The 22,670-nt window shown below is 39.5% G+C and overlaps 1 protein-coding gene across 1 annotated transcript; it reads right to left on the reverse strand.

The window, feature by feature from the left end:
- Positions 1–2,250: 2,250 nt before the first annotated feature.
- NGB (neuroglobin) lies at positions 2,251–22,410 on the reverse strand. Its single transcript, XM_026712315.2, has 4 exons — positions 22,179–22,410; positions 10,410–10,521; positions 7,457–7,576; positions 2,251–5,581 (listed from the first exon to the last, which is right to left on the reverse strand). The coding sequence occupies exons 1-4, from the start codon at positions 22,280–22,282 to the stop codon at positions 5,435–5,437; spliced, it is 483 nt and encodes a 160-aa protein (XP_026568100.1). The 5' UTR covers positions 22,283–22,410; the 3' UTR covers positions 2,251–5,434.
- Between the last annotated feature and the right edge of the window lie 260 nt (positions 22,411–22,670).

Genomic DNA, 22,670 nt, shown 5'->3' on the forward strand with positions numbered 1-22,670 from the left:
TGCAGATAAACAAAAAAAAAGCAGTCAAGAACTAGGAGAGGCATAAAATAGCTCTGGCATTTTGGGTGATATTTGCAGTCCATAATTTGAACTGTCATTGCAATTGGAAGCAGTGCATTCCAGATCCAGATGTGTCTCTCTCTTCTCCTGTTTCTTCAAGGAAATAAAATTCAATCATAATTATGAGCCACTTGTTTACAATTATCTAATGTGATGAGATACTAATTGAATAGGCATAAGAAAGAATCAGGCCCTGAGGAACTGTGTGAAGATTCAGCGGGTAATTCTTTTATTTAAACAAGACCATATTAATGCACGACTGGGAAAAGGAAGATAAAAGACTTTTTTATGGCCAACAGAGAATCTGATCATATTTTGTACTATTGCTAGCTAACCATATTCCACAGCTATCTGCAGTCATATTCAGATCTGTTCTGTCTCACTTTTCTTCTTTCCCAAAAGATGAAAGAATACAAACTCACACAAACACAAGCAGGCAGGCTGGCTGGCTCGGACTTCACAGAGTTAATTCTTTGGAACTGATAATATCCTTGGCATTCCAACACCCTCTGCCTGCCAAGTCTGAACTGATAACAAATAAAAATCTACTCACAGAAAATTACAAGGCAGTCCACAAAAATCATTCACAAAGAAAATCTGAAGTAAGATTAAACTTTGTCCCGTACAAAGTTCTAGCCGAAAACACACCCACTTTTATCCCCTGTGGGGTGTGGCTCAATGACTCAGCTCACTCTCTGACCCTCCCACGCCTCCTACGTTGCTGCTCACGTTTCTCCCTACGACGCTGCTTAGGATCAAGCCAACACTCTTCCTCTTTACTCCCTGTCAGGGGCTGCTCCGATATGCCTTCCTCCTGATTAAACTCAGGCTATTCCTCTCAGTTGTCTGATGGAACCTGAGGCATTATCAGGGAGGAAGGCATTGCCAGAGAGGAAAGTCCTGAGGAGGAAGGCATTCCCAATTCCTCCTTCTCATCTTCCAGGTCTTCTTCCTCTGACAGCATAGGCTCGGGAATCAGGGTCATAACACAGATCTATCTCTGTTTACTGGATAATAATGATGGACTGAGGGAAAGAAAAAATAGAACAGAGTACGAGAAAACTATTAGAAAAGAGAAAGGAAACAGAGTAGTTATCATGCAGGCCAAGGGACTGTCTTTAAGCTTTTGTATCCCATCAGACTGGATTTGTAGATGTGTTAAATATGTTACATGAGCCCAATACTGAAAATATATAATTCTATTACCTTTAGAGGCCACATTGACAAATAGCCAACAGAAATCTGCTATTTGATCTAAGTCTTCAATCCAAAAATTACATCAACATTTTTATTAAGAGAGAAGCCATTAGAAGAACCTAGACAGATACTTTATTATATCAATATAAAATCTGATCAGTCAGTAGACATATGATGCCTGTTTCTCCTTTATGTTACTTTCCTTCATTATAATATTTTTCTTCCCCAGAGAGCTTTTCTGATAATTTCTGCTGGTGTCTGCAGCTTCCCCACGCTGTTAAATAAAATGTGATTCAATATTCTAGGAATTCCCCATTGGAATGTCTTGAAATAAGGGAGATAAAAGGAGACTTTGTTCACTGGGATTGCTCAGAAACATTCAAGATGATAGAAGAATAGGCAGTTATGGGGAAATAATTAGAAGAGTTAGTAGAGGAGAAATAGGGTGGCAAATCAGGTAATGAATAGCACTTCTATCACAGAACTGAAATGCACACAACAGCAAAATACAGTTAATGTTTGTCATTTCATAGACAAGTGTATTCCATACATGTGGACCTGAGCATCTGTGGACCTCAGAGCCACAAACTGACAAAATAATGAGAGGAGCAATAAACCAATAAAAAGGATATCATTTCCTGTCATTCCAGTATTATGCATCCAAGTTCTCACAAATATTATGTAATGCTACATTCCTTGTCTTTAAAAGAAATATCACCACTGCCTCACAGATGAAATAAACTCCACTGAAGATTCTGACACCATCATTACATTCTAGAATACATGGCATCCTCTGACAATTTCTGACATCCTTCAAAGTAATTGTCCTGGCCTGTTTGGGGGAAAATGTATGTGTGTGCATGTTGTGTGTGTAACACAAAAGAATACATATTTCTTACAATGATATTGCAATAATTAAATAAATGCCAAGGTGGGACTGTAAACTGATTTTTATAGGCAAAATTTCAGGCATGGTAATAAAGCATGATAATAGGCAAACAACTCTTATTTTATTTAGAAAATTACCCCATGTGTTGTCATCAAAACTATATAGTTTCAAATATTAAGTAATATCTCAAGATATAATTCTACATTAACTGAAAATATTTCTACTAATACTTTCCAAAAGAATGATAGCATCAGTGTTTCCAGGCAAAAGCGAATCAAAAGATTTTGTGCACCTCAAATCCTAACTAATTTATTTGGCAAGAAGGTTTTATAAAAGTTGTATTTTCATGATCTGCAAAAGAAAAGCAGATCTTTCTTAATCCTAGAATGATTCCAATGGTGTTTGTGGAATAATTCAGGGTAGAACAAGGGTGTCAAACTCAAGGCCCACACGCTAGATCCAGCTGGTGGGGCGCTTAGATCTGACCCACAAGGCCACCCTGGAAGCAGTGAAGGATCAGACCATGGTGCCTCTGCCATAGAAAACAGAGCTCAGGAAGGCCGTGTGCAGCGCACCCAGGATAAGTTTTCGGTGCAATGGTCTCCTGCAGTCCTCTGCCAGCGAAAATGGAGCTGCGCATGTGGCTTCCACAAGCTCCATTTTCATGGCAGAGGGCTAGCAAAACAAAGTAAAAGCAAAACAAAACAAAAGGAGAAATGTTTCCCCCTTCTGCATTTGCACATCCTATGAAGGGACATGGAAGGGGAAAGGGAAAGAGGAAAGACAAAGAAAAAGAAGGAAAGATGGATAGAAAGCAAGGAAGGAAAAAGAAGGAAAGAGGGGAAGGAAGAAGAACGGACAATAAAGAGGGAAGGAAAAAGGAGGGAGGGAGGGAAGGGAGGGAGAGAGGGAGGAAGGAAGGAAGGAAGATTATAATGAGAGGGATCTCTCCTGGTGGTCTCCCATCAGGTCTCCCATCTTCTGGTGCTGGTCTCCCATCCTAGTGGTCTCCAACCTCTCCTAGTGGTCTCCCATCCTATCAGTGAGGATACTTTGGTTACAAAGCCAGGTCTCCTTGCGTGGGAAGGGAGTGGGCCTTCCTCTGACCCACACATTTTGCCCTCCTGCACACACCAAGGAGAGTGAGACCAGCAGCAGCAGCCCTGAGGAGGATGCAAGTGCAGCTTGGCACACCCTGGGGGAAGTGAGACTGGGCTGGACTGTGGGATCCCAGTGCCCTGCGAGTTTGAGGGCCGGGATGGGTGCTTTCCCTCTGCTGCCTAGGGTTCTGGACAGCCTGTGCCACTGTCTGGAGGTCCTCTGTGTGGCCTAAGAGGGACAGTGAGGCTCCACTGGAGGACAAGGTTTCGGTGCTCTCTTTGGTCTCGACTTCCTCAGCTGGAGACAGTGGATCCCCCCCTGCCCTGCCCAGGCCACCACAGATGCCCGACACAAGTGACATTGAGCTGGCCATGCCCATCCCACCCACCCTGAGGTCAAACAATGAAACTGAGGCCCTCAATGAAATTGAGTTTGACAGCCCTGGTACAAAATTATATTTCCAAGTATATATGCTTAGCTCAATAGTTTGGTAAAAGGACCTCAAACTGCTCTATCATCCTACTGTCATACAATGCTCTTTCCCTACCATGAAGAAAGGCACATTGCCATTTTATACAGTAAGTCCAGAGTTGACCTCCATGGATTTTTTTTTCTATGAGTCAATTTACCTCTGGAGAAAAAACAGAAAAAGAGAAAGAATACTGCACTGTTTTAAAATGATCCCTCTCTACTCCAAAAATTAAGGAATTGTTACTTACTTTCAAAGCAGGTACTAGATCAAGAACTAGAAAGGTAGTTTTAATTAAAACTCAGAAAGGTAGGTTGTCTTAGCAGGTACCCATGCTTGATTGTGTGCCATCAAGACACTGTCAACTCTCAACACCGCATAGATTGATTTTCTCCCTATTCTGATCCTTCAGGCCTTCCATTGCTACTGTAACTGAATCCATCCACCGTGCTGCTGATCATTCTTGTCTTCCCTTCTCTTCCATGGGCACCCATAGAGTCGTAAAACAGTGCCTTGGGAAGAAGAGAAGATGTGAGAACCTAACAATTGACAAAAATTGATGTTATGGGATGGATCTCCAGCTAGAAATCAGGACAACGTTGAAACGTTCTCCTAAGCTTTTCCCTGCCTCAGTTATAATTCCACTTCAAGATTTTATTTTTGAACAAAAGGAACTGGCAGCTATTGCATACTTACTGGTTTTTAAATTGTAACTTGAGACTAAGCATTTGAAAAGCCCAACTTTTTTCCAGCCCCATTGTATAGTGTATAGAAGAATTAACCCACTTTTGGGGGGAAGGAAAAAAAAACCTGTACTGCTTATATAATCCAAAAGAAATGCCCACCATTTACAGAAAGAATACCAAGCTTTCCTTACTTAAAAAAAAACCCGGCTAGCCCAAATACCTTTGTATGCTAAAAAAAAAAATCTTTGCAGTTGATCTTTATAAACAAAGAGAGTAAAGAGCTTTTGAAAATCATGCATTCAGCTCAGAGATTTAAAAAGATCTTTAAAATCCTTTTGTTTTTTATTAAAAATGACTGTATTTTGGTTTTTATGGCTACCCTTTTATCAAATGCTATACTGAGCACTAACTGTATAATGTTGGCATCTCTGGACACTTACTGTTACTATAACATTATATACTTTTTTTTTCTATTTGTCCATTCTCTTGTTTAAAAATGATTAATTAAAAAAAGAGCTTAAAGGCAAGAAAGCCACTGCAGTCAACATATAATTGCAACTTCAGGTTTCTTCACTTTTGTCACCTGCAAACAGACTAGAGGTATGCAAAATTTCATTTTGAATCATTTCATCTTCACAAAACTTCCCAATTTGAATGTTAATCTGTTCTTTTTTTAATACAAATCTGGTTGTTTTGAGAATTATAAAGATATCAAAAGAACTGTTTAGAGCTCAAATCAGTTCCAAATTACTCCAAACAGCCTATTTCACATTTGTGGTGAGGAGAATTTGGTACTTAAAACAGTTTGGACTGAAATGTTTTACACACCACTCTACCCACGGACCTGCTACGCTGAATTCTAGAGCACACTGTCACACAGAGAGACATGGAATGCAAAAGTAAGCAACAGACAGAAAGAAAGCTGTTGAGATTACTCTGAAATACATCAAGCTGGAAAAGTGAGCATGCTCTTTCATCATAGCTGTTTCTGAAAACAGAATAGCAAAACGCTCCAAGCATCTTGATCAGAGATTATTCCACCTTTCTGGAAACATTCCAGCCACAGCTCATGGCTTTGACCACAGTGCTATAGAGCTTTATCCAGGCTTCACGCACATTCATCTTGAAGGCAGGACCATGGCATTTCTCCAGCATATAGAGCAAGGAGTCCCCTACAGCCTGCAAATCATAAAGATTACAGCGTTAGCATTTGAACAGTAGACCTCTCAAGACAAGTATAATTTATTAATATTGGAAAGAGATGATAGTCCACCACAGAAACATGGTACTTAAAAAGGAATGTCACATTCCCTTCACCTGCTACTAATTTGACTTTCCTTGCCATTATCCATCACTGAAAAGTAATGCCCAATCTATAAATGTAAAAGACAACTTTGCTTATGATACTCTTACAAAAAAACTGTGTTTTGTTGCCAAATGCATCAGTGATTGCATTTTGAAAAGGGGGAACTGCACTAGGATGGTTATCCCACTGCTCTGCACATAAGTATCATTGAAAAGAAAATCCAATTCTTTTATCTCCAAAAATAAAAGAGACATTCCCAGATTTTATCTATTAGCTGTAACTTATGGATAGAAGATCCCACCTACACCTCATTTATGTATTGGTTCCTTCCTTAGCTAGTTTTTTGTTAATGTTTTAATGTTCTAATTGTTTTATATTCCTGTTTTATGAAGTTGTAAGCCACCCAGAGTCGCTCAACAGTGAGATGGGTGACATATGAATTTTATAAACACCACTAAATAAAATAGAATACTCTGTATCAGTGGTGGGATTCAATTTTTTTTACTACCAGTTCTATGGGCGTGGCTTGGTGGGTGTGGTGTGGCTTGATGGGCATGGCAGGGAAAGGATACTGCAAAATCTCCATTCCCTCCCCACTCCTGGGGGAAAGTTACTGCAAAATCCCATTCCCTCCCCACCCCACTAACCTGCTTTCCCGCTCCGTTCTCCTGTGCAGGACAACAAAAAGAACACCCAACCAATCAGCTGGGACTTGGGAGGCGGAGAATATATGGAGGCGGGGCCAGTCAGAGGTGGTATTTGCCAGTTCTCCAAACTACTCAAAATTTCCACTACCGGTTCTCCAGAACTGGTCAGAACTGGCTGAATACCACCTCTGCTCTGTATGCAAAATATCACTACTCTTGGCAACAGCAGTTCTACTAATTCCAGCTTTGTTCATTAGGCAAGAACTGCACTGTCCTGAGGCAAGAATCTCACACTTCTCCTGATCTGCACACTTGTCTCCACATCAACTCCCTCCCCCCCACCGTGCCTTCCTATCTCCTCCTAAGCTCTGCCCATTTGGGCACCTAGCACACCACCTACCCCTGCCAGCCTTCACTGCTCCCAGCTGATCTCCATGGTCTACTTTCTCGAACCTGGCTGAGGCAACTCCTTGTTCTTGAGAGGCCTCAACCAGCCATGCCTCATTAGCAGCAGGAGAAAGAGGTGGCAAAGCTCAGCTGAGGGTGATGTGGGATGACAGGGGTAGATGGCAGCATGCACGACGGTCAAAGGACAATGTTGGGGGGGAATAGGCAGGTAGGAGGAATTGAAGTGCATGTTGCAGCTGTAAATGCAGATGGGCTGCCAAGAACCAAAGTTGATGACATAACTCCAAGGATGTTGCAACGGGCCATAACTTTGAGGATCGGCTGTAATGACTATTTGTCCAGTACTGCCATAACTTCAATCAGTCACTTAGTGAATGTTAACTGAGTGAGGACTACCTGTAATATGGAATAGGACAATGAGTTGGCCACAGCCAACTCACCACGACCATCTCGCCTTGGTCAACTCGCCATGGAAAATTTCATGCAGGATAACTCAGCACAGTAAATGTTACCAACCACTGTTTCTTCGACATTATTTCCATTTTTGTCACTGGAAATAATGTCAAAGAAACACCGGTGGATAACATTTATTACACTGAATTATCCCACATGGAATCGTCTGTGGCGAGTTGTCCTGCGGTGAGTTTGCTGCGGCGAAAAGCAAGGCACAGCAAACTTGCTATAAGCGCTTACCTGAAAGGATTCAACCTTTACCCCAACTGCTTGATGTTTCCTGCCAAGATTAGCGAGGTAGTCCTCCAGACAGTGCAAATTCTCCAAATGGGTTACAGCTGCATCAATTACCAGCATTACCTACCAAGGAGAAAAGATACTACAATTAAAAAAAAAGATAGAAATCTGGAATTCTATTTTGGATGACTGTGTCCTTTTCTAAAAGCCTCCTGCAAACATTACAAGCAAAGGCTTCTGCTATTATTCACTACAGTGCAAGGATCACCAGCACAGGGACAAAAGCACATTTGAAAGAAATCTGTATCTTCCTACGGATGTTTCCTTACTCCTTCAATTATTTATTTATTACAGTATTTGTTGAATTTATATCCTGCAACCATGTCACAACTCTTAGTGGGTTACTTGATATGTTAAAAAATTTTTTTTAAACATCCAATGTTTGATTTAAAAAAAATAATATTCAAATCAAGAATTTAATGACCAAAATACAGCAGAACAAGAATAGATGGTCATTTCTCTGGCCATTCCTTACAACAGCCAGGATAAGCAGCAGTCCAAAGTACATGTGACAGAAGATAATCTAGACACCTATCCCTATCCATCTCTTCAGGGTTCAAAAACTAGGAGTTCCAGATAACATGCAACACCAAAGGATTATTACCAAGACTACCTGTATATGCATAAAATATTTTTATATTGGAATAATAATTGAAATTACATACAGATCATTAACATAGGCTGTTAACAGAACATACAAATACCCCAATTTCCCTCTGTCTTTGCATGTTCAAACAAACTACACTGATGGTATCTTAACAGAATAATAGGTCTTCTAGTCCAGCCCCCTTCTCAAGCAGGAAATCCTTTACACAAATGGGTATCCAATCTCTTCTTATAAACTTCCAGTGTTGGAGCACCCAAAACCTCTGAAGGCAAGCCATTCCACTGATTAATGGTTCTAACTGTCAGGAAATTTCTCCTTAGATCTAGGTTGGATCTCTCCTTGATTAGTTTCCATCCATTGCTTCTTGCCCTGCCTTCAGGTGCTTTGGAGGATAGATAAACCCACCCTCCCAGCCTTCTTTGTGGCAGCCCCTGAGAAATTGGAACACTGCTACCATGTCCTTCTTTTCATCAAACTAGACATATCCAGTTCCAGCAACCGTTCTTGATATGTTTCAGCCTCCAGTCCCCTAATCATCTTTGTTGCTCTTCTCTGCACTCTTTCGAGAGTCTCAGCATCTTTTTTACAATGTGGTGACCAAAACTGAATGCAGTATTCCAAGTATGGCCTTACCAAGGCATTATAAAGTGGTATTAACATTTCACATCATCTTGATTCTGTCCCTCTGTTAATGCAACCTCAAATTGCGTTGGCTTTCTTGGCAGTTGCAGCACACTGCTGGCTCATATTTAAGTTATCCGCTCATATTCCAGTTATTACACAAGCAGTTCTGACTCACTTGGCATGGATAGCCATAAGTTATCTCACAAAGATACTATCAAAGTATTTTTTTTTACTTTTTACCTTCTTGCCATTCTTCTTGAGTGGTCTTTCTTTCTTTCTTTCTTTCTTTCTTTCTTTCTTTCTTTCTTTCTTTCTTTCTTTCTTTCTTTCTTTCTTTCTTTCTTTCTTTCTTTCTTTCTTTCTTTCTCAAAACAAAAACTAAACAAAAAAGAAAAGGGTTTTTCCTATGTATCCATGAGGCAATGCTTTGATCAGAGTACTTTGTAGTTTCAAAAGGAAAAGACCAAAATGGATGCAGCAGTAATAGGACCATCTTCTCTAGGTACAGTCTGTCCACTTATGCAGTCAGGCCAAGAGGAAAGGCTCCAGGTGCCTAACACTTTGAGAAATGGGAGGGAAAGAGGCAAGTGCATGAAGGTTGATCTTCCATCATGATATCATTGTGGCTCAAGGAAATGGGAGCAGCAGGCACTGTGTAACAGTGATTCTCCTCCTTTCTTCAAGGCCAATTCCAGTTGGCGTTGGAGCAGGGAAAATTGAGCCTGAGGCTTCTGTTTGTGGGCTGCCTCTAGGCTGCACCTTCGTGCCATTCCTCTTTAACATTTACAGGAAGCCACTAGGCAAGACCATCTGTCATCATAAGTTGTAGTATGAGCAGCATGCTGGTGGTACCCAGTTGTACATCTCCATCCTAAGCCAACCAAGTAATACCTCCATGTTACATAGCTGTTCCATGAGTTGTCCTAACTCCCACCAGACTTTCAGATGCAACTCATCCACAAAGCCATGCATGGTATACGGCCAGGTTACTGCCTTTTTCCCATTATTTCTGCTCACCTGCCTGCTCTAGCAGGGTGGACATCCTCTGGCTCTCTTCCAAAAACAACGTTATCTTGTTTAATCCAGGAGTTGTGTATTCTGTCTGGCAGACCTGCCTTATGGAACAGCATCCTTTGAACATCTGGGTGTCCCTAATCCTGTTAGACTTTCATAATACTTTGAAGACGTGATTCTTGCCCCAGTTAGGAAGTTAGGCAATCTCTGCTGCAGATGTGGTTTTATAAATGGGATACTGTATATTGTTTATCTTGAAGATCACAGATCATGTTTGGGTTTAATGCTGTAATATAGGCAGCCATATAAATTATTTAAATAAATAACTTCAATAAATTGTTATAGTTTACAAAGAATTAGGTGAAATATCTTCATAAAGCCACCATGGGCATGATAAAAAGATTTACACTGAAATACTTATTTGTCACAACGTCACATGTTTAAAATCCCCATTTTTTTTAGAAAATGAGAAGCTAAATGGATAACAAAAATCTACAGATGTCATGCTTATGCGTTCTACAATTTGAAGTTATGAATTTATGCTGATCCACTATAAATAACCATTACATTGATCCGATCCACCTTTATACTAGCTGTAAGCCTGATAACATAAACTTTACCAGTTGGGATAATTATTTTATAAACCCTCACCTTTCTAATGTGTTCCAGGAACTCAGGTGATGAGAGGCACTCTTGAGGAGTAGAGAACTTCTTGCAATTGTACTTGAAAAGGGGCAAGAGATCAGGATCCAAATCAAAAAGCCTAAAATATAAGGAAGGATATCCACCCATTAATTATTTGTTTTCCATGCAAGTAAGTAACAGTCTCACTGTTTGAACTTAGCTCAGCAATTGCTCTCTTCCATCTCATGGGCTATCCATGGACTTTTTCTGGAAAAAAACTCACTCACAAAAGCCAAGAAAACCAGAAATTCAACCTCAAAAGGAAATAAGAACAGGGCCCCACCACTCATTTCTCATCTCCACCACAGGCATCCCCCAACACAAGTGACATCGTGATGGCCAGGCCCACCTTGGCCACACCCACCCCAACCCCCTGAAGTCAAACATAATGCTGATGCGGCCCTCAACGAAATCGAGTTTGACACCCCTGCTTTAGATGCTTTCCTTTCTCCTTCCTCAAGTCAATCTAGACTTGAACAAGATGGTGCCCCAATTGCATCCTGCCCTATCCTTGTCCTGCCACCTGTCTGCTATTTATTTAGCAATATTTATATAGTTGCTCATCTCACAGATAAGGAAGCTTACAACTAAGCGAAAAACAATATATGTAAACAATATGTAGTGTATTAGAAAACAAAGAAGGCGATGAATTCCTAATGTAGTTCACTTCTCTTGTTATCAGAGCAAGATTTAATTTGTAGTGTTACATTCTTGAGCATATCAGGAAAAGGATGTTAAATATAAAATATATTTCATATAGAGAGATCATATCATATCATCAAATGATAAAGATCTGGAGGCAAAAATCCCTGGAAGTCATAGCAAAAGCACTGGAAGATAGCTAACACAAAGTCTCCTTCCGCACAAAAATGTTCAAACATAATTTTTGCTCCCTGGATTTATTTTACTGAAAGCCACTGTAAACTTCCTTCCTTAAAAGATTCTTATTATCACAAGTATTAATATCATTCATGCTTTGCCTAGCAATGGTTCATTTTTGTCATTATATTCAGAGAGCTCAATTTAATTCTGACTCTAACCAGATGGCAATGGATTCTTCCATCTCATAGAATCATAGGGTTTTGCCTCTGCTCAAGGCAAAAGTCTTATACCACCCCAGCCAAATGATTGCCCAGACTACTTTCAAAAACCTCCAGTGATGGAGCATCCACAACCCGGGAGGTGTGTTAATGATCACATAGAGTGTTAATACCACTTTATAATGCCTTGGTAAGGCCACACTTGGAATACTGCATCCAGTTTTGGTCGCCATGAGGTAAAAAAGATGTTAATTCTCTAGAACAGGGGTCTCTAAACTGGGCAACTTTAAGATTTGTGGAATTGGTCCACAAGCCTTAAAATTGCCAAGTTTGGAGACCTCTGCTCTAGAAAGAGTGCAGAGAAGAGCAACAAAAATGCTTGGGGACTGGAGCAATGGTGGGATTCAAATTTCTTTACTAACGGTTCTGTGGGCATGGCTTGGTAGGCCTGGCAGGGGGAGGATACTGTAAAATCTCCCGTCAGAGGTGATATTTGCTGGTTCTCCGAACTACTCAAAATTTCCGCTACCGGTTCTTCAGAACTGGTCAGAACCTGCTGATTACCACCTCTGGACTGGAGGCTAAAACATATAAAGAATGGTTGCTGGAAATGGGTGTGTCTAGTCCAATGAAAAGGACTGGGGGAGACATGATAGCAGTCTTCCAATACGTCAGGGGCTGCCATAAAGAAGAGGGCATCCAATCTATTCTCCAAAGCACCTGAGGGCAGGACAAGAAGCAATGGGTGGAAACTAATCAAGGAGAGAAGCAACTTAGAACTAAGGAGAAATTTCCTGACAGTTAGAACAATTGAACAGTGGAACAATTTGCCTCAAGAAGTTGTAAATGCTCCAACACTGGATATTTTTTTATATTTGACCTTTTTATCCCTCAATTGGTCCCTCTTTATGTAACCAGTCTTGTCTGGTTACTTTTGTTTGTATTTCTCCATGGTATTGTTTTTGCTTGGCCCTTTATTATCTCATTTCCCAAGGTTTCCCAAGCGTCTTGAACTGTTTTTCTTTTTGGATATCCATCTATGGAATTGTTCCTAGTCCCTCTCTTAGCTTATTGAAGTCAGCTCTGTTATGCACTAAGACAAATTCCTTGGGTGACCAATCTCACTTGGCCAATTAAGAATTCTATTCTATTCTATTCTATTCTATTCTATTCTATTCTATTCTATTCTATTCTATTCTATTCTATTCTATTAAAAGTCTAAAACACTAGTACCAGAATTTGTCCAGTTACCAATGTGGTTGTTAAAAAATACCCTGGAATAGGCTCTGGAGATGATGCAAGTTCCTGTACTGAACATGAAAACATCCCCAAATGTAAGCAGAAATCTATTAATAACATTGGATGAAACCCTTACTGCATGCATCCTACTTCCAAAATGATCCTGAAATGCCCCATATCTGCAACAGTATCCCAAGGAGCACTTTTAGAATCATCTTCAAAATGTGTGGAGGATAATGTTTCCTTTTTCATTCTATGAAATGGCCTCAGATTCTCTTTAGCTTTTTACTGTCAGGTTGGATTTTACACATGCATGTCATCCATAGTGGCCTTCTTATACTGTCTCCCTCTCTTGTTATTCAGTCTCTAAATAGATAAATTAACTAATCTCCCAAGAACATTCTTCCTGTTTACATAGCAGGCATCCCTCCTAGTTATTGACAGTGCATAAGAAACTACAAGATCAGTATACAGTATCAGTTATTATATGCACATAGTTAAATAAATTGGCACAAAGTCAAATAACTGGCACAAAGAAATTAACACCTTTGATGAGTGAGCTGTGTTGGATACCTATTTACTTCTGGTCCAATTCGAGGTGTTGGTTATGACCTTTAAAGCCCTACAAGGTTATGGCCTTTAAAGTCCTACAAGATACTACCTATGGAACTGTCTTCAATCCATTACCTCAGCCCATCCCAATAATTTTTCTGGCAATTTTATTCTATTCATCTTAATTGGGGGAAGAGGGTCAATGCTGACTCTTGGTGAATGCCTGGAACAATCCCTGCAGTTGTCTTAGAAGAGGGGTCTCCAAACTTGACAGCTTTAAGACTTGCGGACTTCAACTCCCAAAATTCCTCCTCTAGTCATGTTAGCTCAGGAATTCTGGGAGTTGAAGTCCACAAGTCTTAAGCTTGCCAAGTTAGAAGACCCTTGTCTTAGAAAGATTTCAGAAGTGCCATTGCCTCCTTTCTAGGGCTGAGAGGGAGTAAACCAAGGTCACCCAGATGGCTTTGTGCCTAAGGCAAGATTAGAACTTACAGTCTCCCAGTTTTATCCTGGTGCCTTAACCTATATCCCTATGATCAGATGCCTTGGCATCCATATTTCAGCTAATATCTCCTGGTCCCCTAACACCAAGACTCAGTGAATAAGGCTCAGCAGCAGCTGCACTTCCTGCGTGTTCTCAGGAAGAACAATCTGGATAAGAAGCTGTTGCTGGCTTTCTATAAAGCTTCTGTGGAGAGCACTCTGACATATTGTTTGGGTGTGTGGTATGCAGGCTTCACAGTTGAAGACAGGAAAACTGTATAGAGGGTGATAAACACAGCTCAAAAGATCATTGGTTGCCCTCTGCCCTCCCTGGAAGACTTAGCCAGGTCCCGCTGCCAAAGCAGAATCAAGGCCATTATAGAAGACACACCTGGCAATTATCTTTTTGATCTGCTGCCATCTAGATGGTGTTTTAGGTCAATAAAATCCCACACCACTAGACTAACAGTTTCTTTCCCTGGGCCATCCGAACTGCAAATAAACACGAAGTCACTACCTCATTAAGATGTGAAAAGATGTGAAATTTCAATACCCCCATTCAGATGTATAATAACATATTACAGTACAATCCATCTCTTGTGTATTATACTCGGCTAAGTGTTACAGTCAATGTTGGATGTATATTTTGTGTATATTCGTAGATATTGTACTCTCAAATTGCAAATGGAGACGTGGGTACTCTATCTTTCTTATCTTCATTTTTAAGTGCTTTGGTTTTATTGTATTGCGAACAGTTGCTGGGGTGCATCCACAGTTTCATTGTACTTGTACAATGACAATAAAGTTCTTCTCATTCTAATTCTATATGCAACTGGAGCATTAGGCACTATATGTCATTCTCTCTTCAAGGTACTAATGTGTTAAACTGGAAATCATTAATGGGCAAAATGGCAAGAAGGTAATGAGTAGCAGGATGAAAGTTGAACTAATTAACTCTTTTTTTTGCCTCTTTTACACAAAAAGAAAAAAATCCAATCCAACCTATCAAAAATAGCATAAAATGCAGATTAGGAATGCATGTCAAAATAAGCAAGAAAATATCCCAAAGGTGCTTTTCCAAAAGGCAACTGGACCTGAAAATGTTTCATTTCTCATCCAAGAAGTTCTGACTGAATGGTGGGGAATGGAAGGATTTATATTCTCTACAGTAATCTGGACATTAGCACTTTGCTGAGGGTCAGTGTTAGTTCTCTGAGAGTCATTGAAGCCACTTGGGGGTTTATGTATCTCCTCAGAGTCACCTGAATCAGAGAGAAAAATGGTGTGGAACCTTCTGGGGACTCCTGAAAATGATTGTGTTGTAGAAAGCAAATAGGTGGTGTCATATCCCTCCCCCTCTTGTTGACAGAAGGTTCTTCAATTTTAACATAGATGGCCTCTTTGATCTTAAGTTGTGGCCTTCAGAAGTTGTGGGTGCTTCATGTTTGGAGGTTTTTAAGATGAGACTGGACAACCACATGTCTAAAATGGTATAGGGTCTCCTGCTTGAAGAGGGGAAGACTAAAATAGAAGATCTCCAAAGTCCCTTTCAACTCTTGTTATTCTGTTAAATCCTGTTGGAAGGCTGTCAAAATGCCTTTCTTCCAAGGATACGAATTTCCCGCTGGGAGAGCTCTGGCGCAAGGATACGGACAACTGCTTGAAAGCCGGATCTCTTTATTTTTCAGGAAGGCGAGAGAAAGCGAGGAGGCTGCATTCCTGGGCTAGCTACCTTCATATGGTAAGTCCCTGATTTTTATACCCTTTTCTCCTTTTGTGTGTGAGTGCTTGTGTTTGTATTTCTTAATGTTTTAAATCCTGTCAGGGGTTGTCTTTATTCCCGCCGGAGGGTAAACTCCGCGGGGTGCGGAAGGCAAACTTTGCGGGGTGGTTTGATTGTATTATCGGTTTCGTCCTAATTTCATTTAGCTTAATGGTTTCTTATATTTGTTTTGTGGCAATCTCCTGTCTGTTTCCTTTGTAATATATTTTGTGTCTTTTGTCTGTTTGTTTTGCTGATTTGGCATGTCTTGTGTTTGTAAGGGTTTTCTTTTCTTGTTTCCCTAGTTTTCTTAATTATTTGGGCTTTTGTCTAAGGGGCTTCTTTAATACCTTTTATCTGATTCCTTTTCCTATGCAAGTTTGTTTTATGGCTGGCCTGATGTTCCCTTTGAGCTTTTCCTGCTTGGGTAACACCACTGTCCTCGTGAAGTTCCCTTTCCACAATCCAATGGCCAACTTATAACTCACAGTCCTCTTCTGTGGTCCACCAGGCTCACACAGTGGCTGGGAACAGTCTTTGCAGAGGATTTTGGTAATTTAAAGGTGTTTTAAATTTTAAAGCTCCCACTTTACCCCTTAAAGTCATTTATCTCCCAAATTGGTCTGATCTTTCCTGTTTCAGGGGTTTTAAGAGGTTTAAAGCATTCAGCTGACCCCTTAATAACTTTGATACTTCCAAAACTAAAAATTTGGGCCTAGGACTACAGAACAAACCACGAGCTCAACCACAAGAAAGTTTTTTCCTGTGCTTTAGACATATTGCAAACTTACTTTCAGTATTTCAGTAGCTATCATCACTAATCATGGAAGCTGGAGTTGTCTTTACTCCATCTGGAAGGCTTGAAAACTCCCAAGATCCTTTTTTGCACATTCAGTGTCAGTTCAGGTCATTCTGATATATATATATATAAAACACATACCCACACATATACATACATACATACATACATGAAATTTTAGAAGCTAACACATATCTCTCTATACTTATTTACCACTCGCTTCTTCCTGTTTTCTACTTCTTAGCCTTCAGGTTACCAAATGTGACAGGCGTCGTTCGGCTGCTTTCTTGTATGCACCATTTCCTCTGCTGGAGAACTGATGCTGGAATTAATTGTGCTTGCCCCCAAGGTTCAGGCCTGGCATCAGTTCGGGTGATTGACATGTCACAAACAATTAGAAACATCTCCAATATGCTTTGCAGTGCTATGCAAATGTGGAAGGGCCTGGGACTGCTTCCTCAGAAATACAGAAGCCATACTTGGTAGCAAGAAAAATCCAAAATACAAAGTAGAGGATATAGAAACATATTCCATGCATATTTCTCTTGCTGGCTGTTGATATTACATTTCATCAAGTCTATAAAGTTTGTTTTTATGGATGTTTACTCAAAAGCACATGTTGTAATCGCTTAAAACATAAAATACTGTTTAAAATTCCTCCTTCTCTATCCCAGATGCCTTAACATCTAAACTTTCTATGAGATAGTAATATTTAGTGCTACAAAAAAGACATTCAGAATATGATCAAGACCATTTTGATATTTTATAGGCTCCATAAATACCCTGGGAAATTAAAGACAAGTTCCTCTTCTACAGCCTAACTTAAACTAAACCCTGGAGCATCTGAGAGAAATAAAATGGTTTTTCTGTATGGCCCCAATCAATTTATATTAATCCTAGATTTCTGTATCCCTTATTATAAAATGTTTTTGTTTTTCAATTCTTTTCCATAAATTACACAAAAAGACATATCCTTGCATCAATGTTTAAGACATCAGAAGTTTCTAGTAAAAATCAGCCTCCATTCTTTGAGATTAGAAACTGAAAAAGTCATTTAATTACAGTATGTATGTATATATATATGTGGTATTCAGCTTTGCTCGGGTATTTACCCACGTCATTATAGTTGTGCTTTTAAAGTTGTAGCAACGTTTCGGCAGAATCTCATCTGCCATCATCAGGCTTCTGTATAGTGTTTGTCTGTGAGTCAGACTTTCACAGCCGATTCTGTTTTAAATTTGGTGCTAGCCTACTGCTGTGCCAGAATGGTTTTTTCTTCATTCTGATTGGTTGGGAGTCTTGGTCTGGGTTTGTTGGTCTTGGAGTTTGCTGTGTTCTCCTTGATTGGTGTTTCTAATATCTTCTACCTGTTTTGCAGCTTTTTTTGTCTTGATTGGCTGGCAACATTGTGTTTCCTGTATTGGAGGCTTTTAGTGTGGCTTGGCTCCGAGTAAACGGAGGAAGCTTAGGAAGCTAGGTTTCATCTGGGTGCCTGGTTGGGGTGTTTTTGAGCTGGAGGTACCGGGGAGTCTGTTTGTGCCCAGGTGTTTGCCTGGCTTGTGATGTGGAGATTTTTTTGTTTGAGAGTGCAGGCTTCCAGATAATTGACAGTCTGGTGGAGTCATTTCTTCTTTTCATGCTTTCAGGTCTTTTTTCAATCTCTGGGGTTTTCTATAGTGGCTAGGGCTAGAAAGAAGATGTTAGAAACACCGATCAAGCAGAACACAGCAAACTCCAAGACTAATAGAACACAGACCAAGACTCCCAACCAATCAGGATGAAGAAAAAACCATTCTGGCACAGCAGTAGGCTAGCACCAAATTTAAAACAGAAACGGCTGTGAAAGTCTGACTCACAGACGAACATTATACAGAAGCCTGATGATGGCAGATGAGATTCTGCTGAAACATTGCTACAACTTTAAAAGCACAACTATAATGACGTGGGTAAATACCCGAATAAAGCTGAATACCATATATATGTATTTGTTTTCTGAGATTTTCGCGGGTATTTGTATGTGGATCTTTGGTTATTCGGGTTTTCTTCTGCATAAAATTGGAAGTATCTTGGCAACGTTTTGACAAAATCTCATTCGTCATCTTCAGGCTTGTGTCTTTGACTTTGTGCTTCTCGGAGTAAGCTTTGTATATATGGATCATTTTATATATATATAATTGCCTTGCTAGAATTATATATATATAATAGCCTTACTAGAAAAATCCTTCCACCAATATGAAATCCATATATAAATGTGCTATATATTTTGATATTCATGGTTATTATCCATGGTTTCCAGGATGTGTGGGCTGATTATATGCTTTTGATGCACATTTGAAACATTAAGTGGAAAAATATATTTCCATTAACCCAGATGTATTGGCAGTTAAAAATGTTGGCTATGAAGCAGACAAATTTCATCTTTAAAGAATTTCCTTACATTACTGATGAACAAAACTAACCATTCAGATGGTAGAAATGTGAAACATAACAAACCATGATAGAGAAGAACATCTGCTAAGCTGCTTCAGGGATCAGAGTGCCAGAAGATAATAGAAATTTGCTTAATTTGGATTCTTTCCAGATTGAGTTTTTTTGTAAAGATTTTTTAAAATTAGAAAATAACTACCTTGGAATGCAAAGATTGGTTTTCAATCTCCCAAACGTATAATTTCATAACCACCAGATTATATTAGTCACCTTTAATGATATTTGCAAGTTAAAACTTTAAAAACTATAAGATCAACCGTATATTGTACTTTCTGTAGAATGTGTATCAATGCAACTCCAGTTTTACACTTTAAAAGAAACTTTTTAACTTTAACTTTATCATGTTCAGGTATGAAAGAATCCACTTGTATTTTTCATAGCTGTCTCCGTCAGCTCTTACAGTACTAATAATTGGACTAGCTTAATTATTTTGAATATTTCAAGCTTTACAATGTATTCTCAGTGTAGTTTAAATTGATCGTGTTTTTAAATAATTTAAAATAATTTCCATCAGTTTTTATATCACTCATAAGTAGGCTAGTTTCATTCTTTTAGATCCTTCATAATTCATCCATATTACAATTTACATGAAATGTGCACACATTTTGCCCATTTTTACATTATAAGAAATAAAATTCTGGCTTGGATTGTAATACACACACACACACACACACAAAAAAAACCAATATTGAATCAATATTTTTATATTGATTGCCTTTTGATGCAGTTCTTTTGATTAGTTCTTGATATATTTTCCCTTTTAAAAAAGGTATATTGCAAATCTTTGGATTTGAATGCATTTCTATGAACAAAGCCAGAAAATGGTTTTCAGAACTGGTTTCCAAAGTCCAGAAGAATCTTATTTCTTGTGATTAAGTTGGTTATTTTGATTATAGATAGTTATCTGTTCTGGCAACAGTGTCCCTCCTAAAATTGCAAAATGCAATTAGAGTTTCAGGAAGAAGAGTGAATTACAGAAAGATTTCCTGGCTAGTTCATTAGTATGCTGCATTTTTATATGCTATTTTATTTTCTATTTCTTAGGATTTGACATTGTGCAATGCCTCATGAGTGTATCACACTTTTCAAATTTAGTCTCCAATGCACAGTTACAGAACTGCTTCTTTGCCTTCAGCATGGATTTCATATTTCAGCAGTTCTTTCTCTTCTGCCTGCTTATTAAAGGAACTGTTTTGGACATGACAACCCTGTAGTGAGTTCAAGTTTTATATTTTTTCAGTGGTAGGGAATGTTGTATTCTGAAGCTTCTTTTTAGGGGGCATTTCCAAGGATCTCTATGCCAGTAATGATCCATTAAATAATCAACAGAAATACTCCACAATCAATTAAAAGTATATATATTTTTTCCCAAACGCCATCACTCTGCTAAACAAATAATTCCCTCAGCACTATCCAACTATTTACAAAGTCTGCACTACTATAACTATTAATCTTCTCACCACTCCTTATCGCCCATCCCCGCCCACTTGTGACTCTATGACTGTAACTTTGTTGCTTGTATCCCTACGATTTATATTGACTCTTTCCCAGTATGATTTGATTGCTTATTGTACCCTATGACTTATTAAGTATTGTATCTTATGATTCTTGACTCTTGACAAATGTATCTTTTCTTTTATGTACAGAGAGCATTTGCACCAAGAAAAATTTCTTGTGTGTCCAATCACACTTAGCCAATAAAGAATTCTATTCTATTCTTTATGTGTGTAAATGTATGTATAACATTGATGTCACAGTTTTGTAAAGAATGTAAAAGAGATTTGTATTCTTGAAAAAAAATGCAATAAAAATAAAGAAAAAAAAGAAATACTCCACAATCTTTTATACATACACATACAGGTACACATGGGTTTTCATAAACAAAACCCATGGATTTTTTAAAATGCATCTTTATATTGATCCACAAAAAAGAAAATCTACAACTGATATTCTGCATAATTCACGTGTTAATTTATTTCCTGCCTTTCCTTAAGGAGCAAAAGTGGTACAACTATCACTCCATCCTCCATTATTCCACCATTGCAACAATAATCCTGTGAGGTAGGCTGGACAACAACAGGCTCAAAGTCACAGAATTTGCAAAGGGCAAATTTATTCCTTGAATCTTCTTGTCAGAGACCAATACTTTTTCAAATAAATATCTGGGCTCCATTACTTTTTTAGGTCTCTGGTAAGGCTATTACTCAAGGAAAAAGGAGGGCTTAAATGCTATTAGTTATTACACTTAATCAGTCCCAGAACAAAAGTACAATTCTCTACAAAGGATGCAAGTATCCTCTTCAACTGACACAGCAAGATTTAAACAATGCTCCTCTGGATGAGCCCAAGTGCCTATCTGATGAAGGGTTCCATTTTCATCACAGATGCCAGCAAAAGTTCACAACCCATCAAGTCTTTTATGCAACCCCCACCTCCTTTTCCTTCCTACCCAAGTTCCCAGACACCATAATTGAAGCTTAGTCCACCTCTCTTGCTGGACATACTCCTGGAGCCTCACATCCTCCATAAATTTACCACTGGCATTTTTAAACCTGCCCAAATTGGTGAATCGCTACACCTTGTGCTTGTACGTTCCTCAGTTCCTCAGTTTTCCAGTTCCTCATGGAAATGGAATCTCCTCTATCTTAAAGCTCTAAAGTGTTTAAAACCATCTCTTATAACCCTTATTCTTGAAGATTTGCTGTCATTTATATGAATTTAGCCAGGCAGTTCTCTCCACTGTGCACCCTACTCTAAAATCAAACAGTGGAGCAAACGCACAAATGCATGGGAGATGTGAAGAACAGTTTCTGTTTTTTTTTCCTCAGACTTTTTGTTTTGTTTTGCTAGCTTCCCATGAACATAGCAATAGTTATCTGAATGAGGAGATAAGACACTCAAGAACCAAGGCATGGGAAAAAAAAACAGAAAAGGGAGCCTGCTCCCAGCTAGCTAAGAGATGAAAAGCACAGCTTCTTGGTGTCTATGCTTTGTCCTGCAACCAAAGCCCCATGTGGGGCTCCCAAACACAGCACTACCTCTCGATTCTCATCCTCTCCAGCACAGTAATTTATTAGAACTGATGATAATCCAGCACATCTGGAGGGCACTGAACAGGGAAGAGATGCCTCGAAAAAGGCATTTATTGGCAGAGGGGGTTATGTTAAAGAAGGGAAATGGGAAGGGAAACGAGGGAGAAGCAGGGATTAACCCCAAGTCAGCAGAGGGTACTTTTCTGGCGGAGGGAGCTTTGAATTAAGTTCGCTGAAGATGAGGAGGAGGTTTAAAATGCCCAGCCTCAAACCTGACGCGGCGACCACAATCCCCCCCCCCTCCTTCTCTCTCTCGTTCCCTCCGGTCTGATCTTGCCCTACCTGGTGAACAGGACGACGCCGTGCTCCAGGGGGCTGTCGCCCACTTTCTGCCAGCTCTCCCGGATCAGCTTCTGATCCGCGCTGGAAAGTCCGTCGCGCTCCATTTTCTCCGAGAGCGAAGTGCCAAGGGGGAGCAGCGCAGCGCGGCGCCGTTTCGGGAGTAAAGCTCCGCTCGCCGCCAGAAGGTTCGGGCTGCCCTCGGAGTAACAGGCGGCCCGGATCCGGATCCCCGAGCAAATAATAATAATAATAATAATAATAATAATAATAATAATAATAATAATAATAATAATAATAATAATAATAATAATAATAATAATAATAATAATAATAATAATAATAATCCCACTTGCTGGGCTCGACCAAGAGCGGAGCTTTGCAAGCCGCTTTCTCGCCCCGGAGCTTTGCCTTCACATGTCTGGAACTGGCTTGGCTTCTTTCTGTTGTTGTTTTGGTGTTTTTTTTTAGTTTTTTTTTTAGGGCGCCACTCCG

This window comes from Pseudonaja textilis, chromosome 1, assembly GCF_049901715.1.
Source record: "Pseudonaja textilis isolate UNSWEBS1 chromosome 1, rPseTex1.2, whole genome shotgun sequence".
Taxonomy (NCBI): domain Eukaryota; kingdom Metazoa; phylum Chordata; class Lepidosauria; order Squamata; family Elapidae; genus Pseudonaja; species Pseudonaja textilis.